This window comes from Caretta caretta, chromosome 1 (genome assembly GCF_965140235.1).
Source record: "Caretta caretta isolate rCarCar2 chromosome 1, rCarCar1.hap1, whole genome shotgun sequence".
NCBI lineage: Eukaryota > Metazoa > Chordata > Testudines > Cheloniidae > Caretta > Caretta caretta.
Window position 1 is genome coordinate 275,259,655 of NC_134206.1, and position 19,322 is coordinate 275,278,976.

At 42.8% G+C, this 19,322-nt stretch overlaps 2 protein-coding genes across 9 annotated transcripts in view; one reads left to right on the top strand and one right to left on the bottom strand.

Moving 5' to 3' along the window:
• TMTC3 (transmembrane O-mannosyltransferase targeting cadherins 3) overlaps nucleotides 1-10,140 on the bottom strand; it is a 44,491-nt gene extending 34,351 nt beyond the window's left edge. Inside the window, exons 1-3 of one of the 2 annotated variants that reach the window (XM_048835637.2) lie at nucleotides 10,000-10,140; nucleotides 2,407-2,543; nucleotides 584-800 (exon numbers count right to left, since the gene is read on the bottom strand). In XM_048835637.2, coding sequence (XP_048691594.1) covers nucleotides 584-772 — 189 coding nt within the window. In that variant the 5' untranslated portion in view covers nucleotides 773-800; nucleotides 2,407-2,543; nucleotides 10,000-10,140. The remainder of the gene's footprint in view (nucleotides 1-583; nucleotides 801-2,406; nucleotides 2,544-9,999) is intronic. The other variant, XM_048835638.2, reaches the window with a different exon arrangement.
• Nucleotides 10,141-10,407: 267 nt separating this feature from the next.
• Nucleotides 10,408-19,322, top strand: part of CEP290 (centrosomal protein 290) — a 111,033-nt gene continuing 102,118 nt past the window's right edge. For all 7 annotated transcript variants that reach the window (XR_007354565.2, XM_048835631.2, XM_048835633.2 and 4 more), the window contains exon 1: nucleotides 10,408-10,521. The gene's annotated coding sequence lies outside the window, so the exon portion shown is untranslated. The remainder of the gene's footprint in view (nucleotides 10,522-19,322) is intronic.

The following is a 19,322-nucleotide window of genomic DNA, read 5'->3' on the forward strand; positions in this document are numbered from 1 at the left end:
CCCTACCCTGCCCATTGTAGTAGCTGAGTGCCTCCAAAACATTAACGAATTTCTTATGTAAGATGGGGAAATATTTGGAAGTGAGGCACAGAGGGTGAAATGCTGGCCCCAATGAAGTCAAAAGGAATTTTGCCAGGATTTCACCTAGGGAGATGAAGCGATTTGCCCAAGGTAAAGCTGATAGCAGAGCTGAGAACTCAGCTCTCCCAAGTACCAGGCAACTGTATGAACTACAAGACCATCTTTTCTTCCAGTTTCTATAGAATGGTCTACTATTAGGGTTTTTTGTTGTTATTGTTTTTAATTCTTCGGTAGTGTCCAGATACTACAAGTTCTAATATAAAAATAAGGACTGGATGGACAAAAGCATGGCATGTGATACAGGACTAGTTTATATTTTGTAGCAATAGGCTGTTGATTAACCAAACGAGTTTATAAAACAAACAGGTTAGAAATGGGTATTATTTACCAACTATAAACAAACTATTCTGTAAAAATGAAATGATAAAGGAAAACATAAGAAGCAGAACTTTGAAGAACTTACAGTATTTCTGAGACTAAATATATCTTATGGCCAATTTACCTCAGACATAGGAGTCCCCCAGAAGTCATTCTGAAACAGATTTTTTAAAGGAGTAGAAGGATGCAAGTCTTTATTGTCCAGAATTGCTGAAACATCATCAAAAACGAAGCCACAGAAGAGACTGTTCCAGTAACAGGCTGCCACCACACCTATTATTAGTGCTATTTCCTTCAGGCTAACATCAGCCATCTTCTCCGCAAGCTTTCATGGATTAAATCTGGAAAAATGGACAGATCCATGAACACAGATTTTATTGATTTCAATTTTAGTTTATTTCAACTTCAGTTGTTGAACGTAGATTTAGAACAATCCATATTAGAAAGGTATAAGCACTAAAAAACTAAATTCATTCAAAACTAAATTTATACATACGAGGTCACAGTAATAAATTTAAGCTTAAAACTGAGGTTTTCAAACAAATTTTACAAAACCTAACATTAAGAATAATGTTGTGACTAAACTTTCTCCCCTGAATGAAGGTTTACATCCAAACAAACCTCTCTCCTGCTGTGTTTCATTTACTTATTTCAATTTATAAAAAACTCAGAAGTGGCCATCACATACCATAAGCCTTGCTGCCAGAGACACTTGTAGTCAGAGCACTGCCCTATGAATGGTATAGATTAGGGCTATCAATTAATCACAGTTAATGCACTCAATTAATACGGAGTTACCCTAATAGCAAAATAAATTAAATTTTAAAAAAATCATGATTAATCGCAATATTAATTGCACTGTTAAACAATAAGACGACCAATTTAAATTTATTATAACTATTTTTAGACGTTTTTCTACTTTTTCAAATATATTGATTTCAATTCCAACACAGAATGCAAAGTGTACAGTGCTCATTTTATATTATTTTTTATTACAAATATTTGCACAGTAAAAAAAGATAAAATAAATAGTACTCTTCAATTCACCTCAAACAGTCCTACTTCTTGTTCATCCAATTGCTAAGACAATCAAGTTTGTTTACATTTCCGGGAGATAATGCTGCCTGTTTTTTCATTTACGTCACCTGAAAGTGAGAACAGGTATTCGCATGGCACTGATGTAGCCAGCATTGCAAGGTATTTATGTGCCAGATATGCTAAACATTCATATGCCCCTTCATGCTTCGACTTGTAGACTCTAAAGTTTTACGCTGTTTTGTTTTTGAGTGAAGTTATGTAAAAAATATATAATAATTTGACATTTGTAAGTTGAACTTTCATAATAAAGAGAATGCATTACAGTACCTGTATGAGGTGAATTGAAAAATACTATTTATTTTATCTTGTTTACAGTGCAAATATTTGTAATTTAAAAATAGTAATATAAAGTGAGCACTGTACACTTTGTACTGTGTTGTAACTGAAATCTATAGATTTCATAATGTAAAAAACATCCAAAATATATATAAATGATAATAGAATACCAATTTAAATGTAACAGTGTGATTCAAACTGTGATTAATCAGGATTTTTTTAACTCATGATTGAGATTTCTTTTAATTATTTGACAGCTCTAGTATACATAACAGAACCATAAAACTCCAGTGCTCTCAAATCCTAATCACAAATAAGAGGACACTCGCAGCATACAGCGTTACCCTAAATGGCACGGACTGTACTGTTAATGTTTTTGCAGAATTTTAAAACTGCATTTTTAATATTTTTTGTGTGGAAAACAGCTACTAAAAAGAAAACTAAATCATATAAACCCAACCTTCTGGAATATACAGAAAACATTCTATATAAAACTTAAGTGCTTCAGTTAAGTAACTTAGATGCTCAACAGCAAGAAAGTAATGATTTGTAATGACAAGAAGTTTAACTTACTGTTGAAGTGACCGCTTTGTTTATCTGCATTCTCAGTAGAAAGTTCATGAAGAGGTGAACTTAATATTTTTTTCTAATTATGCAAACTGTGTTGGCGTTACTCCTGATCACACTTACAGCATGCTTATGGGAATTTTCTATAAAGATGAAAAACGATATTCAGGGAAAATACTAAAACTGAACCCCCTCTTTCATTTTCATCTTCCACAGTTGTCTGGTAAACTCATCAAGCACTAGAAACAGTCACTAAATTGCTACTGCAATAGTCTAAGAATACTGTGAAATAATTATTTTATTAACATTGATGTGACCTGATCAGTGAGGTGAAGTTACTGCATACTGGGTTATAAGACTTTCCTGTATGAATGTATTGTTCTAATTAGCAGGGGGGTGTAGGGAAGAACAAACAAAAGGGCAATTACAGGGCAAAGTGACACAGCTGTTCTGCCCAGGCAGGGATCTAACGGATCAGACGGCAATAAACCGTTAAAAAGTGACCTGCTCTTAGGGCTTGTCTACACTGGCACTTTACAGCGCTGCAACTTTCTTGCTCAGGGGAGTGAAAAAACACCCCCCTGAGCGCTGTAAAGTGCCAGTGTAGAGTGGTAGCTACTCCCCTCTTGGAGGTGTTTTTTATAAAGAGCACAGCGCTTTAACGTTGCCAGTGAAGACATGCCCTTATGGAAGGGAGTGTTTATCAAAGGACTAAGCAGATGAAGCTGGAGAAAGAAATGGCTTATGAATTAGGGAACAGACAATGGCAGCCAGACCATAGGGGTCTTGGAGAGTATATAGGAAGCTTAGACCTACCATAATCCTAATGTGGAACATGGTGTGACCCTAGGAACACCTCAGTGCCAACTGGCAAAGGGTCCACTGTTCTCTAGCAGCAACTCCTTTCAGGCCTGATAAACTCATTTCACCTAACACATTGCTTTCATAGTATTTATGCAAAAAAGGTCATGTGTGGTCTCTAATAAAAGCTCATGTTGTACTGGTCATCATGATCATTTCAAGATGTATGTTCAATTGACATTTAAGGAGCTGTTTATATGCACTGAAAATGTGTGTATCCCACAGCCTTTTATCCCAGACAGGGCTGACAAACAGATTTTGGCCAGACAAGGGATGTATATTCACTCATCTGCTTTGGTTCACATGGAAAATAAATGTTATCAGCCAACACAATGGAAGTTTACTCTCTCTCTCTCCCCCCCTTGCTGGACGAAGAGGAGAGGTCAAAAGCAGGGGGGCATAATAAGGTGACTCTCAAGCCACAGAACTCCAAGCAAGTGTCACAGATGGTTAGACACCTGGTAAACTAGACATGTGCATAGTCTGTTTTAGTGTTTTATTATTTGAGTTCTCTTAAAAGCTTTTTTCCTAAATAAATAATACTTTGTTTTAAGGAGGTTGTTTGGTCCCTGGTTACCACTAACCATTACTCCTGGAAGGAGCAAAACTTCAAGTACTGAAGATAAGTCAGGTGTGATCAAATCATTACAATTCATCACAGGGGACTGAAGCCCAGGTCTGGTCTGAGGGCAAGAGAATTCCATGATTCCACTGCTAGATAGAGGTGATGGCTGGGGGCCCAGGGCCTAAGAGAGTATGCATCTGAAAAGACCATGAGATATAAGATGTGCTATTAGCCCGGTAGCTTTGAGAAGAATCAGTCAGAAGAAACTGAAATCAAGAAAGTGAGAGTTGGAAGGGGTTTTCTTTACAAATAGCACAGAAGACTTTTTCAGTACTCCAAGTGTAGAGTAATAGAGCAATTCAACTATCGCAGGGATCCTCTCCTCAAATTTAAAAATACCTTTGTAATTAAAAAAAGAGAATAAGTCACTGAATTTTAAAAAATAAATGTGTCAAATATAATTGAACATCACTTACAGAAAGTTCTTTTAAGGAGAAGTTAAGGCTGGTGCAGAAGAGGGGTCTTCTGCTTCCCAGTACCCTTTTGGAATATTGCACTTCACAATCCCAAACTCAAATGTCAGAAAACCAGGAAAGGCTCAGTTAAGGTGGCCAAGATTGTTATTGTTAGGGTTGTGGAGGAACATGAACCATAAGCTTCAAAACCCAAAACACCCCCAGGAAATGCTCGTTGCATGCTCATTGCTATGAGTGAGCAGAGCCTAGAGGGGTTTTACTGTTCACTAGCAAAACTGTGTAAAAGGCATCCCAGGCTGGAGAACTAAGGAGACACAGCAGTTCAGGTTGCACATTGGGGAATGTCACACAAGCATAGCACTTGAGCGAGTGCCTGCACTCAGCCAAGTTCACTGGGGATAGTTCTTTACACAGAAGGCTTTGCCCAACATTGATCCCTGGCTCCCCATCTCACTCTATGTTTCCTTGAGCCTTGCCCTCCTTCCCTTACACAGCAAAAATCCAAGGTGGCCATCCCACTTACCCCAACCCAGTTCCAATCCTCCCAATGTTACTGGAACTCCTAATATACCTCTAAGTCCTGATCCTTCTTACCATTCATTTCTCCTTGCACAGCTCCTGGTTGTTTTGTACCTTTAATATTACCATAGTTATCTGCATATTACCTCTGTGACGGAGGAAAATATCATGGTGTCCATTTTAGAGAAGGGAGATTATGGCCAAATTTAGAGGTCACCTCTGAAAATCCTGATTTATGTGATTTGCCCACCATCACATAGGATGTCTGTTGCAGCGCACAGGAGAAAACCGATTTCTAAGCTCCAGCCCATCTCCTCAACTTCAGTATCATCCCTTTTCCCTGCAGTTCTTTCTTTCATTCACAATACAGAAATATCTTTATATACAATTATTTGTTAGGCAAACATGTGTGTGTGTCTCACAGATCTTTGTAAAGGCAATGTAACTAAGGGTATGTCTACACTGGAATAAAAGACCCACAGCACAGCTGTGGCTGGCCCAGGTCAGCTAACTCAGGCTTGCGGGGCTCCAGCTATAGGGGTAAAAACTACCGTGTCGACATTCCCTTAGTGAATGAGTAGGTTCTGCTATCTGAAGAACCTGGATTATGTTTCTGGCTCTGTGAGAAGTTACCTTGTAAAACCTTTGTCAGGCCAAAGCTATTTGACTTTTTTGGTGAATTAAGGAGAACATGCGAAGATTTATAAACTGAAAACTGGCTGCAACTTTACATGGGCAAGACAGAAATTACAATACGCTGAATTATACTGACTCACCTCAGCATCAGGGACATTTAAATCCACACCACAATCTTCTACCCCTGGAGCTAACACACCTTCCAAATACGTTGCAAAACATTTTGCAAGACATCATTAGAATGCTGGGAATCAGGATCCCCGGTTCTATTCCTAATTCGGTAAAGGAACTGTAGTCTAGTGCTGGGGTTCTCAAACTTCATTGCTCCGCGACCCCTTTCTGACAAGAAACATTGCTACAGGACCCCAGGAAGGGGGGACCAAGGGGAAAAAGAGAGCCAAAGCCACAATATCCCAGGCTGGGAGGCCAAAGCAGAAGCCCTCGGGCTTGGGCCCCAGACCCCAGCAAGTCTAAGCCAGCCCTGATGATCCCATTAAAATGGGGTCATGACCCACACAGTTTGAGAATCGCTGATCTAGTCGTTAGGGAAGCTGTTACTGACAGACTAAGTAAGTACTGAGATTTGATACACTCATTTCAAAACCCAGGGTGGCTGAATGCGGAAGACTTGAGTCTTATACCTTAAAGACCTAGGGTCTATTCACTGCACGAGCCACAGAAAGCTGACGCAATCTCAGTTATCTTACTGGTAAGACAGGTGGGATATGATAGTTGTCTATCCGAAGCAGAGAATATGGGGTATTAACCAATAATAAGAATCATGAGAAGCACAGAAATATTGCCAGTTAAAGACGAGACTTTAATTCATGGCCTCCTGGCTCTCACCCAGGTTACTTTCCCCTAAACTAGTGGGAATTTTGTGCGCAAGGGATCTCAATTACCTCCATGTACAGTGCTGGCATTTTATGCTAGAACAACGTTCTGGTATATTACTCTAGAAACAGAAATAAAGTTGAACAACATTTTTATTTATAAGGTTTCACAAACTGTTTGTAGTGAACACCAGATCTCAGTGGGGCAAGCCAGTGATACAATTTCATGTGGTTGTTGCCCACAGATTTTTTTCCCCCTCATACCAACAAAAATGGTTAAGAAAATTGAATTTAGAAAACAGGCCATAAGGGGAATAAGGAGTAGACTTTTGAGAGTAACCAGGAACCCCTAGACCAAGCAGCTCTAAATATAAAACCATAAACTCTAGCCTGAATTTGCAGGTCAGTTTTCAAGATGATCTGACTACCTGTGTGGAGAAGTTAGAAAATTCATGTTTAGACAGAAATGCTGTTGTAACTTGAAGTATGGTACAGCTATTCACTGTTTCATAATTAGCAATCCCGTGGGAAGCAAGCTCTCTGCAACCTCATTCCTATCATGGAATCTTGCAGGAAAAAAAAGAATTGAGCTTATATTGATCAGACAGACCTCTCATTAATTGAGAGTCAATTTTATACAACTGGAAGTGGACTGAATATTCCTCTTCTACTAGTTGTGTAACATTTACATTTTTTCACACAATAACTATTTTACACATGTATATTATACACCTTTGGTTATTCCATATTCAAATAGAAGAAGGGAAATATGTTTACATTGTGTAAGTCTTGTATACAGTGTATAAGTCTTGTATAGCATGCATTTTATATTATTCCCAGAATACTTTACTGCTCTAATAAATCTTTTCAAGTTCTGTGTAAAGATGGTAAAGTAATTCCAACACAGAAGTGCATTAAGAACAGTTCATGGTGCAACACCACATGCACTTTTACATAGGTGAATTACAGTTTGATTCACTTAGCTTTTTTCAAAACTGTGTGGAAACCTGACAAGAATAGGTTTCCATTAAAATTCCTCAGACACTAGGACTGTGAAGTAACCTGTAGCAAGTTTTTGTGCTACAGTTCTAACTCCTGAAAAATATTACAAATAATTTACATCTACTCAATATTTCTGAGGGTTCAGATATATTCCAATTTTCTTTCTCTCTTTCTTTCAGAAGCTCTCAACTGAAAACATTAATAATAAACAGTAACTTGAATTCTTTTCAAAAGAAGCAGAGCTGTTGTAAGCCTTTGGCTTCAACAACAGCCAGTGGCTACAAGTTCCACAAGTTTAATTATATCTTGTGTTTATTGGTTTTAAATTTGGCATTTTTAATTTCACTGACTGTCCCACTTTTCATTGTATTATGAGACATGGAGAACAGAAGCTTCCAGTCCACCTTCTTTGTACCATTCATTATTTTGTATACTTTATCTTATTCGTTCTTGTTTAGCTCCTTTCTAAGGTAATCAATCCCAGTCTTTTCAATCTCTCGTGAAAGTTTTTCCATCCTTCTGATAGTTTCTTTGCCTTTCTCCAAACCCTCCCTCAATCTACAACATTCTTTTTGAAACTGGGGGACCAGTACTGCAGTTTACTAGATGAGGCCACATATAGATTTACGTAATGGGATATTTGCAGTAGTATTCTTCATTCTGTTCCTTATACAATAAAAACTCTGTTATCAGGCCCCATACCAATCAGAAAGTGCTATAAACCAGCATTTCTAATCTTTATTGAAAGTCGGTTTATAGTTCTGTTAGCAGCGGGGGGTGGGGTGGGGGTGTGTGTAAATTTTTGTTGCAGAATTTTTAGGCACAGAACTCCCACAGGAGTAGATAGTTGACTCAGAACACTCTAGAGCATATGAACAGTTTAATATTTCTTTTCAATATGCATTATTTTGCATTTACCTACATACAATGTCATTTGCAATCATCATGCCAACTCACTTAGCTTGGTTAAGTCACTGTGAAGTTTGTTACAGTCTTCTCTGGATTTCTGTATAGTCACTCCTGCCTTCCCAACCCTGCTAAATAAGACTGAGTATACAACTAAAAATTAGATTTACATAGTTATATCTCTTGGGTTTGTGAAAAATTGTGCACTACAGTGGCACAGCTGCCGTGCTGTAGCTGTGCTGCCATAGCGGTGGTACTGTAGACATGGCCTAAGCACTGCTTTTATTTAAACTGGGATTAGTTTCCTGCAACTGGATGCCTAGAAAAAAGTTAAAGTGACCCCTGAGGAAGCTATATTAGAATTTGAGCACTCCCTCAAGGATGAAAGGGGTTACAATAGGGCTGAGGCATGTATGCACATAGGGAGAGTCAAATATCCTAAAATGTGCCAGGCTTGGTTGAGCATCAAAATGCAACAGTACATACAAAGAAGAACATGGAAAAATGAACAGCTACAGATCCACTTGCAAAGAAGAACACATGGCAGGAACAGTAATGAGAAAAAACAAGCTCAGCTTTCAGGGCTGTATGCTACTGGGTTTTTTTGTTGTTGCTGAATCACAGAATATCAGGGTTGGAAGGGACCTCAGGAGGTCATCTAGTCCAACCCCCTGCTCAAAGCAGGACCAATTCCCAGTTAAATCATCCCAGCCAGGGCTTTGTCAAGCCTGACCTTAAAAACTTCTAGGGAAGGAGATTCCACAACCTCCCTAGGTAACGCATTCCAGTGTTTCACCACCCTCCTACTGAAAAACTGTTTCCAAATTTCCAACCTAAACCTCCCGCACTGTAACTTGAGACCATTACTCCTCGTTCTCTCATCAGCTACCACTGAGAACAGTCTAGAGCCATCCTCTTCGGAACCCCCTTTCAGACAGTTGAAAGCAGCTATCAAATCCCCCCTCATTCTTCTCTTCCGCAGACTAAACAATCCCAGTTCCCAGAATATCCTCATATTTTCTATACCTTATTTGGATTGAGTTAGGGGAGCCCCGCTGTGCCAGGCACCACACAAACACAAGACAAAAAGAAAAGGAGTACTTGGGGCACCTTAGAGACTAACCAATTTATTTGAGCATGAGCTTTCGTGAGCCACAGCTCACTTCATCGGATGCATTTGATGAAGTGAGCTGTAGCTCACGAAAGCTTATGCTCAAATAAATTGGTTAGTCTCTAAGGTGCCCCAAGTACTCCTTTTCTTTTTGCGAATACAGACTAACACGGCTGCTACTCTGAAACCAAACACAAGACACTGGTCCCTGCCCCAAGGAGCCCCCAGTCACAGCACGCCAGCTATATGCGGACAGTAGCACTGCAATGCAGCCTCTCCCGGGGGCAGAGCAGCGGAGAGAGGTTGTTAGGGGGCCGGGGCAAACCCCTGCTCTGCAGGCTGGGAGGGGTGTACGGCTGAAGCAGGCCTGAAAAGACCCGCCCCCGTGGTGGTCCAGGGGCCTCGCAGCCGACGCTGAGGCAAGACTCAGGGAAGGGGCAGCTCCGAGGCTGGGCCCGCCCCGCTGCCCATCGCGAGGCGGCAAGGGGCGCGCAGGGGCCGGGACAGGGCAGCGGGAGCACGTCGCGGCTCGGGGGGGGGGGGGGGGGGGGAGGGGAGCGGAGCAGCCCCTCCCCGCCGGAGGAGCGCGGGCGGCATCACCCACCCCGTCGTGTCCCCTCCGCCCCACTCGCCTGGGGGAGGCCCCAGCCCGGCCGTCCGCATCGCCCCACCCTTCCAGCGCTCCCCTACCTGGCGCCCGGGGGTAACGCTCTCTCCCTGCTGCAAGCGCCCATAACTCGTTCCGCTGCTACCGAGCCCCTGCTGGGAGTACCCGGGACGCTCCCTTCTGCACTGCGCAAGCGCAGAGCCTCCGCTGGCCCGAAGAATGCCGGGAGCTGTCCCTCCGGACTACAGGTCCCAGCGTGCCGGCTGGCTTGAGGTAGCCTAGGGCACTAGGACCTGACGTCTCGGCAAGGCCGGAAGGCATGCTGGGAAATGTAGTCTTGGATTTAGGCTTGGCGGATTCCCCTTGCACAAAGAGCGATCTTCTGTGCCATGGAGAGCCGTCCTTACCCTTTGTGGCGCGTTGCATGGCGGGAGTGATAGTCTCCGCTATGCACGCTGGGGCTTGTAGGCTCGCGGGAGTTTTGGTTGGACCAACGTCGACGCGTATTCGGGTCCCGCCCTGCGCGGGCTGACGCAGCCCCGGAGTGATGTTTGATGATGTCGCCTAGCAGCTGCCGTTGCCTCCGGTAGCTTCAACGGAGACGGGTGAGGGCAGGAGGGCGCGGCGGTGGGGGGAGCTGCCGGGCAGGGGGGAGGCCGCCGGTGGCCCTGGAGGGCAGTTGGGGTGGTAGCGGCGGCCCCCGTCTTCTCCCCACGTCCCGCCTCCACGGGGCCCAGGCTCGGGGCGCGTTATCCGGGCACTTGCGAGGGAGCCGCGCCGCAGCCTCCCGCCGGCAGCGCCTTGCGCGGCTGAGGAGCCTGGCTGTGGCCCGGTGGGAGAGGGCAGCTGCCTCCCTGCAGAGCGCGGCCACGCGCCGTGGGAGGGCCTGGGCCCGCGTGGGCAGGAGCACGGCTCTTGCTGGTGGAGGCCATGTGCGAGCGGAGACTGCGGTGCGCGCCCGGCACACGCTGATGGGGAAGAGCCACAGCCATGGTCGCGGGGCCGGTGGCGTGTGAGGGAACCATGGGGTGCGCGTCAAGCCTCTCAAAACGTTCCTGGCAAAGAGAAAGGATGTGAAGCCATCGGGTCGCTAATTGCGATGGTGTGATGCTCCCCTGGGTACCCAGGGTCACCGCCACCTGTCCTGAGCAGGAGGAAGCCTTGACTGTGCCAGCTCCTCTCTTAGCCTAGTGCAGACCCTATGCTTTGCTTTCCACAGGTTAGAGATAGGCACACTCCAGCCCTGGAACCCTCTGAGCATCTCCTAGAGTGTCCAGCCCCAGGTCCACTGGGCACTTGCATTATTCACAGATTCACTGCTTGCAAATAAGCAGTACATTTCAGTTTACTGGTTACCTTACATCACTCCACTTAACGCTCATCACTTATAGTTATGTTTAAAGTGAAAACAAAAGTTGATTTATCTAAGTATAGAGATTCCAGGGATAGCAAGTTAAAGTATCGGAAACAAAGGGTTACATATAAAATAAAATCATAACACACATTCTAGGGTTTAGTTTTAATTAACAAGATACTCTCATGCCTAATACAATATTGTTCACTGGCACTTTCCAGCCAGGTGGGCTGTGATCCCTTTTTCATGAGAGATAACACACTGTCTGCTTGGTGTGAAGGTATGCTTCACTCTCGGCTGTGCCCCCACAATCCACTGTCTTTACTTGAAAACGGGATCCCTTCCTGCTGTTTATTTCTTTGTGAAATCTACAAGAATAAATGTTCAGAATCTTTCCACTGGTATCACCGTCACTATGCAAATAGACCACCGTTATTATAAAGTGGACAGTATACAATAGTGGTTCTCAGCCCGTGGGCCGCTTGTGGCCCAATCAGCACACATCTATGGCCCATGCGACATCCTCAGGGCCATATAGATAGCGTACATATTTTGTGGATGTGGCCCACATAACAAATAGAGAGCTGTATATTCAGCCCTGTCATAAATATAAAGGGAAGGGTAAACCCCTTTGAAATCCCTCCTGGCCAGGGGAAAGCTCCTCTCACCTGTAAAGGGTTAAGAAGCTAAAGGTAACCTCGCTGGCACCTGACCAAAATGACCAATGAGGAGACAAGATACTTTCAAAAGCTGGGAGGAGGGAGAGAAACAAAGGGTCTGTGTCTGTCTGTATGCTGGTCTTTGCCAGGGACAGAACAGGAATGGAGTCTTAGAACTTTTAGTAAGTAATCTAGCTAGGTATGTGTTAGATTATGATTTCTTTAAATGGCTGAGAAAAGAATTGTGCTGAATAGAATAACTATTTCTGTCTGTGCATCTTTTTTGTAACTTCAGGTTTTGCCTAGAGGGGTTCTCTATGTTTTTGAATCTAATTACCCTGTAAGATATCTACCATCCTGATTTTACAGGGGGGATTTCTTTATTTCTATTTACTTCTATTTTTTATTAAAAGTCTTCTTGTAAAAACTGAATGCTTTTTCATTGTTCTCAGATCCAAGGGTTTGGTCTGTGGTCACCTATGCAAATTGGTGAGGCTTTTTATCCAACATTTCCCAGGAGAGGGGGGGTGCAAGTGTTGGGAGGATTGTTCATTGTTCTTAAGATCCAAGGGTCTGGGTCTGTAGTCACCTAGGCAAATTGGTGAGGCTTTTTACCAAACCTTGTCCAGGAAGTGGGGTGCAAGGTTTTGGGAAGTATTTTGGGGGGAAGGACGCGTCCAAACAGCTCTTCCCCAGTAACCAGTATTAGTTTGGTGGTGGTAGCGGCCATTCCAAGGATAACGGGTGTAATATTTTGTACCTTGGGGAAGTTTTGACCTAAGCTGGTAAAGATAAGCTTAGGAGGTTTTTCATGCAGGTCCCCACATCTGTACCCTAGAGTTCAGAGTGGGGAGGAACCTTGACAAGCCCACAATGGTACATAGGTTGAGAACCACTGGTATACAATGACCAGACAGCGACGTAAGCATCTATTATCCCTGCCTGCAAAGAACCTGTCTGTGACGTGTCACCTTCTGGTGATCTGCCTTACCTTAAGAACATAATTTACAATATAGATGGATAATTTTTGAAATATTAGCCAGATATGCATTTGGCAATGATTATGATGACTAGTGTGATACTGGCTGTTGGTAGAGAGCTCACATGCCACCCTTTGGTGAACTATTATGCATATATCTAACCCAGCAAATCCCTGTAAAAGTATCTGCACCCCCTGTGCCCTCTGCCAATTGGCACCCAGAGGTTCCTAGGTCATAGATGGTGCCATTAATAGAACTTGCTTATCCATTTGTCACACTTCACTTAAAGTATTGGACTATATAAACTATAATGTGTTATATTCAAGTCATATTGGATTGAACTACATCTCAACCATGCTCCAATTTCAAACAGCTACAAGGTAATGTAGTTCACCACTCTGGCTGGCTGAGATGAAAAAAAATTAAGAGTTGTGTGTCATCAGCATACTGATGGCATCACAAGCCATATCTCCTAATATACCCTCTCAATGATCCTATACATACTGTACACTGAAGAAGAGGGGTAACTAAACGGAGCCCTGTATGAGATGACTTTTAGGGAACAGGAGCCATTTGAGAACCCCAAGTCATGTAAAATCAGCCCCATCTACTGCCGCATAGGTCCGCAGGCAAGTTGGTCAACAATAGCTCACAATCATTAGTATGCAAAGCGGCAGATAGATCTAATACTATCAGCATGGACCCACAAGCTTCATCCATTGTGATAAAGAGATCATCTACAAATACAACCAGCACAGCATGTTCTAGCAAGTGGAGGAAGCAAGTGTTGTTTTTTTTTGACTGTGCCATCCTCAGTAAACTGATACTTTATAGCATTATTTGGTTTACTGCACCCAAAAGTGTCCATTGCATTTTCAGAACATATAGAAGACCCAATCAGTGCTCCTAAGAATTTACAGTTTAAAGTCCCAATCCTATAATTGGATTAATAGTCATTCATGCAAACACAGAGGTCTTTCCACTTGACCAATTGCAAGATTGATGCCTATATAAAAGACAGGAGTTAACAAGTGGTTATAAGAAGAACAAAACAGTTGGGAAGGTAAGCGTAAGATAAGAGTTACAACAAGATCATGTAGTTGCTTGAATAATTTTGTTTCAGAGTAGCAGCCGTGTTAGTCTGTATTCGCAAAAAGAAAAGGAGTACTTGTGGCACCTTAGAGACTAACAAATTTATTTGAGCATAAACTTCCATGGGCTAAAATCCACTTCATCGGATGCATTCAGTGGAGAATACAGTGGGGAGATTTATATACATAGAGAACATGAAACAATGGGTGTTACCATACACACTGTAACAAGAGTCAGGTTTCAGAGTAACAGCCGTGTTAGTCTGTATTCGCAAAAAGAAAAGGAGTACTTGTGGCACCTTAGAGACTAACCAATTTATTTGAGCATGAGCTTTCGTGAGCTACAGCTCACTTCATCGGATGCAACCGATGAAGTGAGCTGTAGCTCACGAAAGCTCATGCTCAAATAAATTGGTTAGTCTCTAAGGTGCCACAAGTACTCCTTTTCTTTTTGTAACAAGAGTGATCACTTAAGGTGAGCTATTATCAGCAGGAGAGCGGGGGAGGGAGGGAACCTTTTGTAGTGATAATCAAGGTGGGCCATTTCCAGCAGTTGACAAGAACATCTGAGGAACAGTGGTGGGTGGAGGGAAGGGGAATAAACACGGGGAAATAGTTTTAATTTGTGTAATGACCCATCCACTCCCAGTCTCTATTCAAGCCTAAGTTAATTGTATCCAGTTTGCAAATTAATTCCAATTCAGCAGTCTCTCACTGGAGTCTGTTTTTGAAGTTTTTTGTTGAAGAATTGCAACTTTTAGGTCTGTAATCGAGTGACCAAAGAGATTGAAGTGACTCCAACTGGTTTTTGAATGTTATAATTCTTGACGTCTGATTTGTGTCCATTTATTATGTTACGTAGAGACTGTCCAGTTTGACCAATGTACATGGCAGAGAGGCATTGCTGGCACATGATGTCATATATCACATTGGTAGATGTGCCAGTGAATGAGCCTGCTGGAAATGGCCCACCTTGATTATCACTACAAAAGGTCCCCCCCCCCCCCCCCCCCCGCTCTTCTGCTGGTAATAGGTCACCTGAAGTGATCACTCTCTTTTTACAGTGTGTATGGTAACACCCATTGTTTCATGTTCTCTATGTATATAAATGTCCCCACTGTACTTTCCACTGAATGCATCCGATGAAGTGAGCTGTAGCTCACGAAAGCTTATGCTCACATAAATTTGTTAGTCTCTAAGGTGCCACAAGTACTCCTTTTCTTTTTGAAGAATTTTGAGTCTCAGTACATTATTTAGGGTATCATTGCTTAATAAATATATTCATGTGTCTCATTGCTTATAAAATATATTCATTGTTTTAACAAAGCTTTTAATAACAATTGTAACCATTCCGCCACGCGGAGTTGGCAGTGACAAGGCCGGGTTCAACATCTAGCTGTTCCTTTTTCACAATACCACAAGAACCAGAGCCCCGATCCCAGTAACCTGGGAAAATTATATATCACTCGCTGGGTACCTCAGAGAGGCAATACTTCCCTCTTGCAAGCACTGAGTCTGGCATGGAAAATAATTTTTATAATAAAGAGGGGAAAAGTAACCCGGCTTTACCTTGGGAAAATGTTGCAGGCAGGTGTGACAGGTTTGGTCACAGAGATCCCCTTGGGACTGTCACCTGATGTGCTGAAATTACCTCTGAGCCTGTTTTCCCTGCCAGCTTGGGACTCCAGAACCCTGTCTTGTTGAGCCAGACCCGCCAGCCTGCTGCAACACAGACCCAGGGTCTGGACCACACCCCCAAAGCTACAGGCTTTAAGTGAAAACAGCTCAGTAGGTTACCTGTCCCAGCATCCAGACACCCAGTTCCCAGTTGGATCCAACCCCCAAATAAATCCGTTTTACTCTGTATAAAGCTTATACAGGGTAAATTTGTAAATTGTTCACCCTCTGTATCACTGCTAGAGAGAGATGCACAGCTGTTTACTCCCCCAGGTATTAATCACTTACTCTGGGTTTATTAATAAACAAAAGTGATTTTATTAAGTATAAAAAAGTAGGATTTAAATGGTTTCAAGTAATAACAGCCAGAACAAAGTAAATCACAGAGAAAAATAACGCAAAAACACGCAAGTCTAAGCCTAATACATTAAGAAACTGATTACAGGTAATATCTCAGAGATGTTCCAATAGAATTCTTCCTAGTCTGGGCCCAATCCTTTCCCCGGTACAGTCCTTGTTAATTCCAGCAGACATCTCAGGTGGTAAGCAGGGGTTTTCTCATAACTGGCATCCCCTTGTGTCCTGCTCCACCCCCTTTTATAGCTTTGGCACAAGGCAGGAATCTTTTGTCTGTGCTTGTCCCTACCCCTACCTCATCAATGGAAAAATACAAGGGTTAAGATGGATTCCAGGGTCATGTGACATGGTGATATGTCACTGTAAAACCCTAGTCTCCATTCTTCCTGGGTTGGCCCACATGTACACAGGAAGTTTTGCATGTAAATAAACCATTTACAACAAATTGACTAGGTCAATGGGAGCCATCAAGATTCTAAACCACCATTAATGGCCCACACTTTGCATAATTATAATAGGGCCTCAGAGTTATACTTCATATTTTTAGCTTCAGATACAAGAATGATACATGCATACAAATCGGAGGAATATATTCAGTAGGTTATAACCTTTGTTATGATACTTCATAAGAGACCTTTTGCTTAAAGAATATTCCAGTTACAGCATATTTACACTCATAAGCATATTTCCATAAAAGATATGGAGTGCAACGTCACAGCAGAATTCATAGCATCATGAGCAACACACCCATCCCAGAGTATGTTGGGCAGTGTTTTTGCCTTAGGTTCTTAAGTCTGACAATCAAAAGTTCCTTTAACATACTCCTCCTTTCTCCCTCCACCACATCCCACTCTCAGTTGTTCTCCTTGCTCCTACCCCTCGCTTAGCGAGCACAGTTCAGCTGAGGGTGAAACCCTCAATCAGGGCCTGCCAAGCACAGTTCTGCTCCCACAAACCAAGGGTAACAACACTTTATTAGCCCTGCACCCAATTACAAAGTGACTTGCAATCCAGCACTCGCTAAAAGTGATCATTTGGGCAAAGCAGCTCCATCATGCTGTGCACCTAGGCCAAATGGGGATGTCTACGCAAATAAGGTCAGTTGCGGAAATCTTCTTCTCTAGTTCATCACTAGATGTCAGGGTAGAATTAATTCAGACCCTGCTTACAGGGTCAAACATAAAATTGGTATCGTGAAATGAAGTAGTCTATAGGTTTGTATAAATGGGATTTGAGATGCCGAAGTCATTGGCTAATTAAGGATTAGGAAGAACAAGAGGTGTGTGGAAGGACAGTGAAGGACTGGTTGCTAGAGTGGGGCTGTTGGAAGATAATTCTGTGCTTATATTCTTGGATGTGTCCTTGCTGTGGAAGGGACAGTAAAACCCTCAATCATTTGTCTGTCTGTGGAAGTGGGCCTGTGGTTCCATTTCAGTACTACTTGTTGACGTCTCATGGCCCATGTTTTCATGATGCCAATAGCCTATTTGCCTAATCTGCAGTCTCAGCCTCTTCTTCTCCTTGGTCATCTGCTACTCTGACACATCATCTTCTCCTTCTGCTTAGAATATATTTTCCCTCTTTTCGCCTAATTAACTGGGCAGGACTAGCATTTCAAAAGATCATTGAATTTCTTCTGCATGGCATACTGCAGCTGTGTCTCCCTGTCATCCAGGAGAAGCAGAAGATCAGAAATATATGCATAATGCAAGTGTAGTGTCATCCTTGGAAGATGATTGATTACATAGAATATATATTTTCCAGAACACTTAGTAAACACAGAGAAACTGACTCTACAACAGTGATGGACAACCCGCGGCCCATATTTGTTTACATTGACTGTCTGCAGGCATGACTGCCCGTAGTTCTCAGTGGCCGCGGTTCCACAGGGACATGGTGGCCGCCGCTTCTCGCAGCTCCCATTGGTCGGGAATGGTGAACCGCAGCTAACGGGAGCTGCGGACGGGGTGCCTGCAGATGGTCAATGTAAACAAACTGTTGCGTGGCCCGCCAGCATATTACCCTAACGGGCTGCGTGTGGGCTGCAGGTTGCTCACCACTACTGTAGAATGTTATGGTAAATATATTTTCCCACAATTCCTACATTTTTCTTTTTTATGACATATTATGCATTTGGGCTATTAAAGGCTTTTTAATACTGGCCAATATACAAAATCAAGTAATGTAGAGCTTCTGAATGATATTGCAGTAATTAATATATCTCTTTTCCTCTCTTCAGGTACTTTTGCTCAGTGTCTAAGGATTCCCCAATAAAACTGGATTTAAACTTGTAAAAACGATATAACTGAGATAATAAATGTGAAGTACATTTTCACTGGAGGCTAGGAAAGGATGATTTGCCTCATAACTTAATTGCACAACTGGAGGAGAAAAGTTTTCATGTTGTCATCACAGACAATTCTAGGAATGCTTTGAGGAAGACAGTGGCAGCTGAGGTTGTGTGGCTGTGGAGTATAAAAAGGGAGGTTAAGTTGGTGAAACTCTAGACTGGGCTGAGGTAATGCAGAGCAAGTTGTGCCAATTCCCAGAAGTATGCATGAGATTCTGACAGCCTCAGGTGTGGGGAGTATGAGGGCTAAAAAGACATCAAAAGTCCTCTCTTTTTGTAGGCTGGGGCACATAGGAGAAGTTGGATGTTGGAGGGCAGGTCTACACTACAGGGCGAAGTTGACCTAAGTTATGCAACTCCAGCTATGTGAATAAAGTAACTGGAGTACACATATCTTAGGTTGACTTATTGCGGTGTCTACACCATGCTAGGTTGACAGAAGACACTCTCCTGTTGACTTACCTTATGCTTTTTGTTCCGGTGGAGTACCAGAGTTGATGGGAGAGCGAATGGCGGTCGATTTAGCTGGTCTTCACTAGACCTGGTGAAATGACCCCTGGGGGATCGACAGCCACACGTCAATCCCCTGTAAGTGGAGATCAGCCCTGAGAAGGTGATTGTCATGCACAAAATATCTGTCCCAATTCCGTATGTTAGTTCACAGCAATGGACTAAATATACTGACTGTTCTGGGGGTTTTTTTGTTTTGTTTTTTACTGCATTGTTGCCATCCTTCTAACTTAGGGCAATAAATAGATTTTTAAAAAAATGCTTGTTCTGTGTTTAAATTTAGCAGGGCCTTACTGCTGTTTTGGGGCTATTGTCAGTGCATGGTAGGAACAGCCACGGTGAATGTAGTAATCCACAAACTCAAACCCCCTTATGGAGATAGTACAGACATTTCTCACCATGTCCAATACAATGGCAAGCCACTGTGA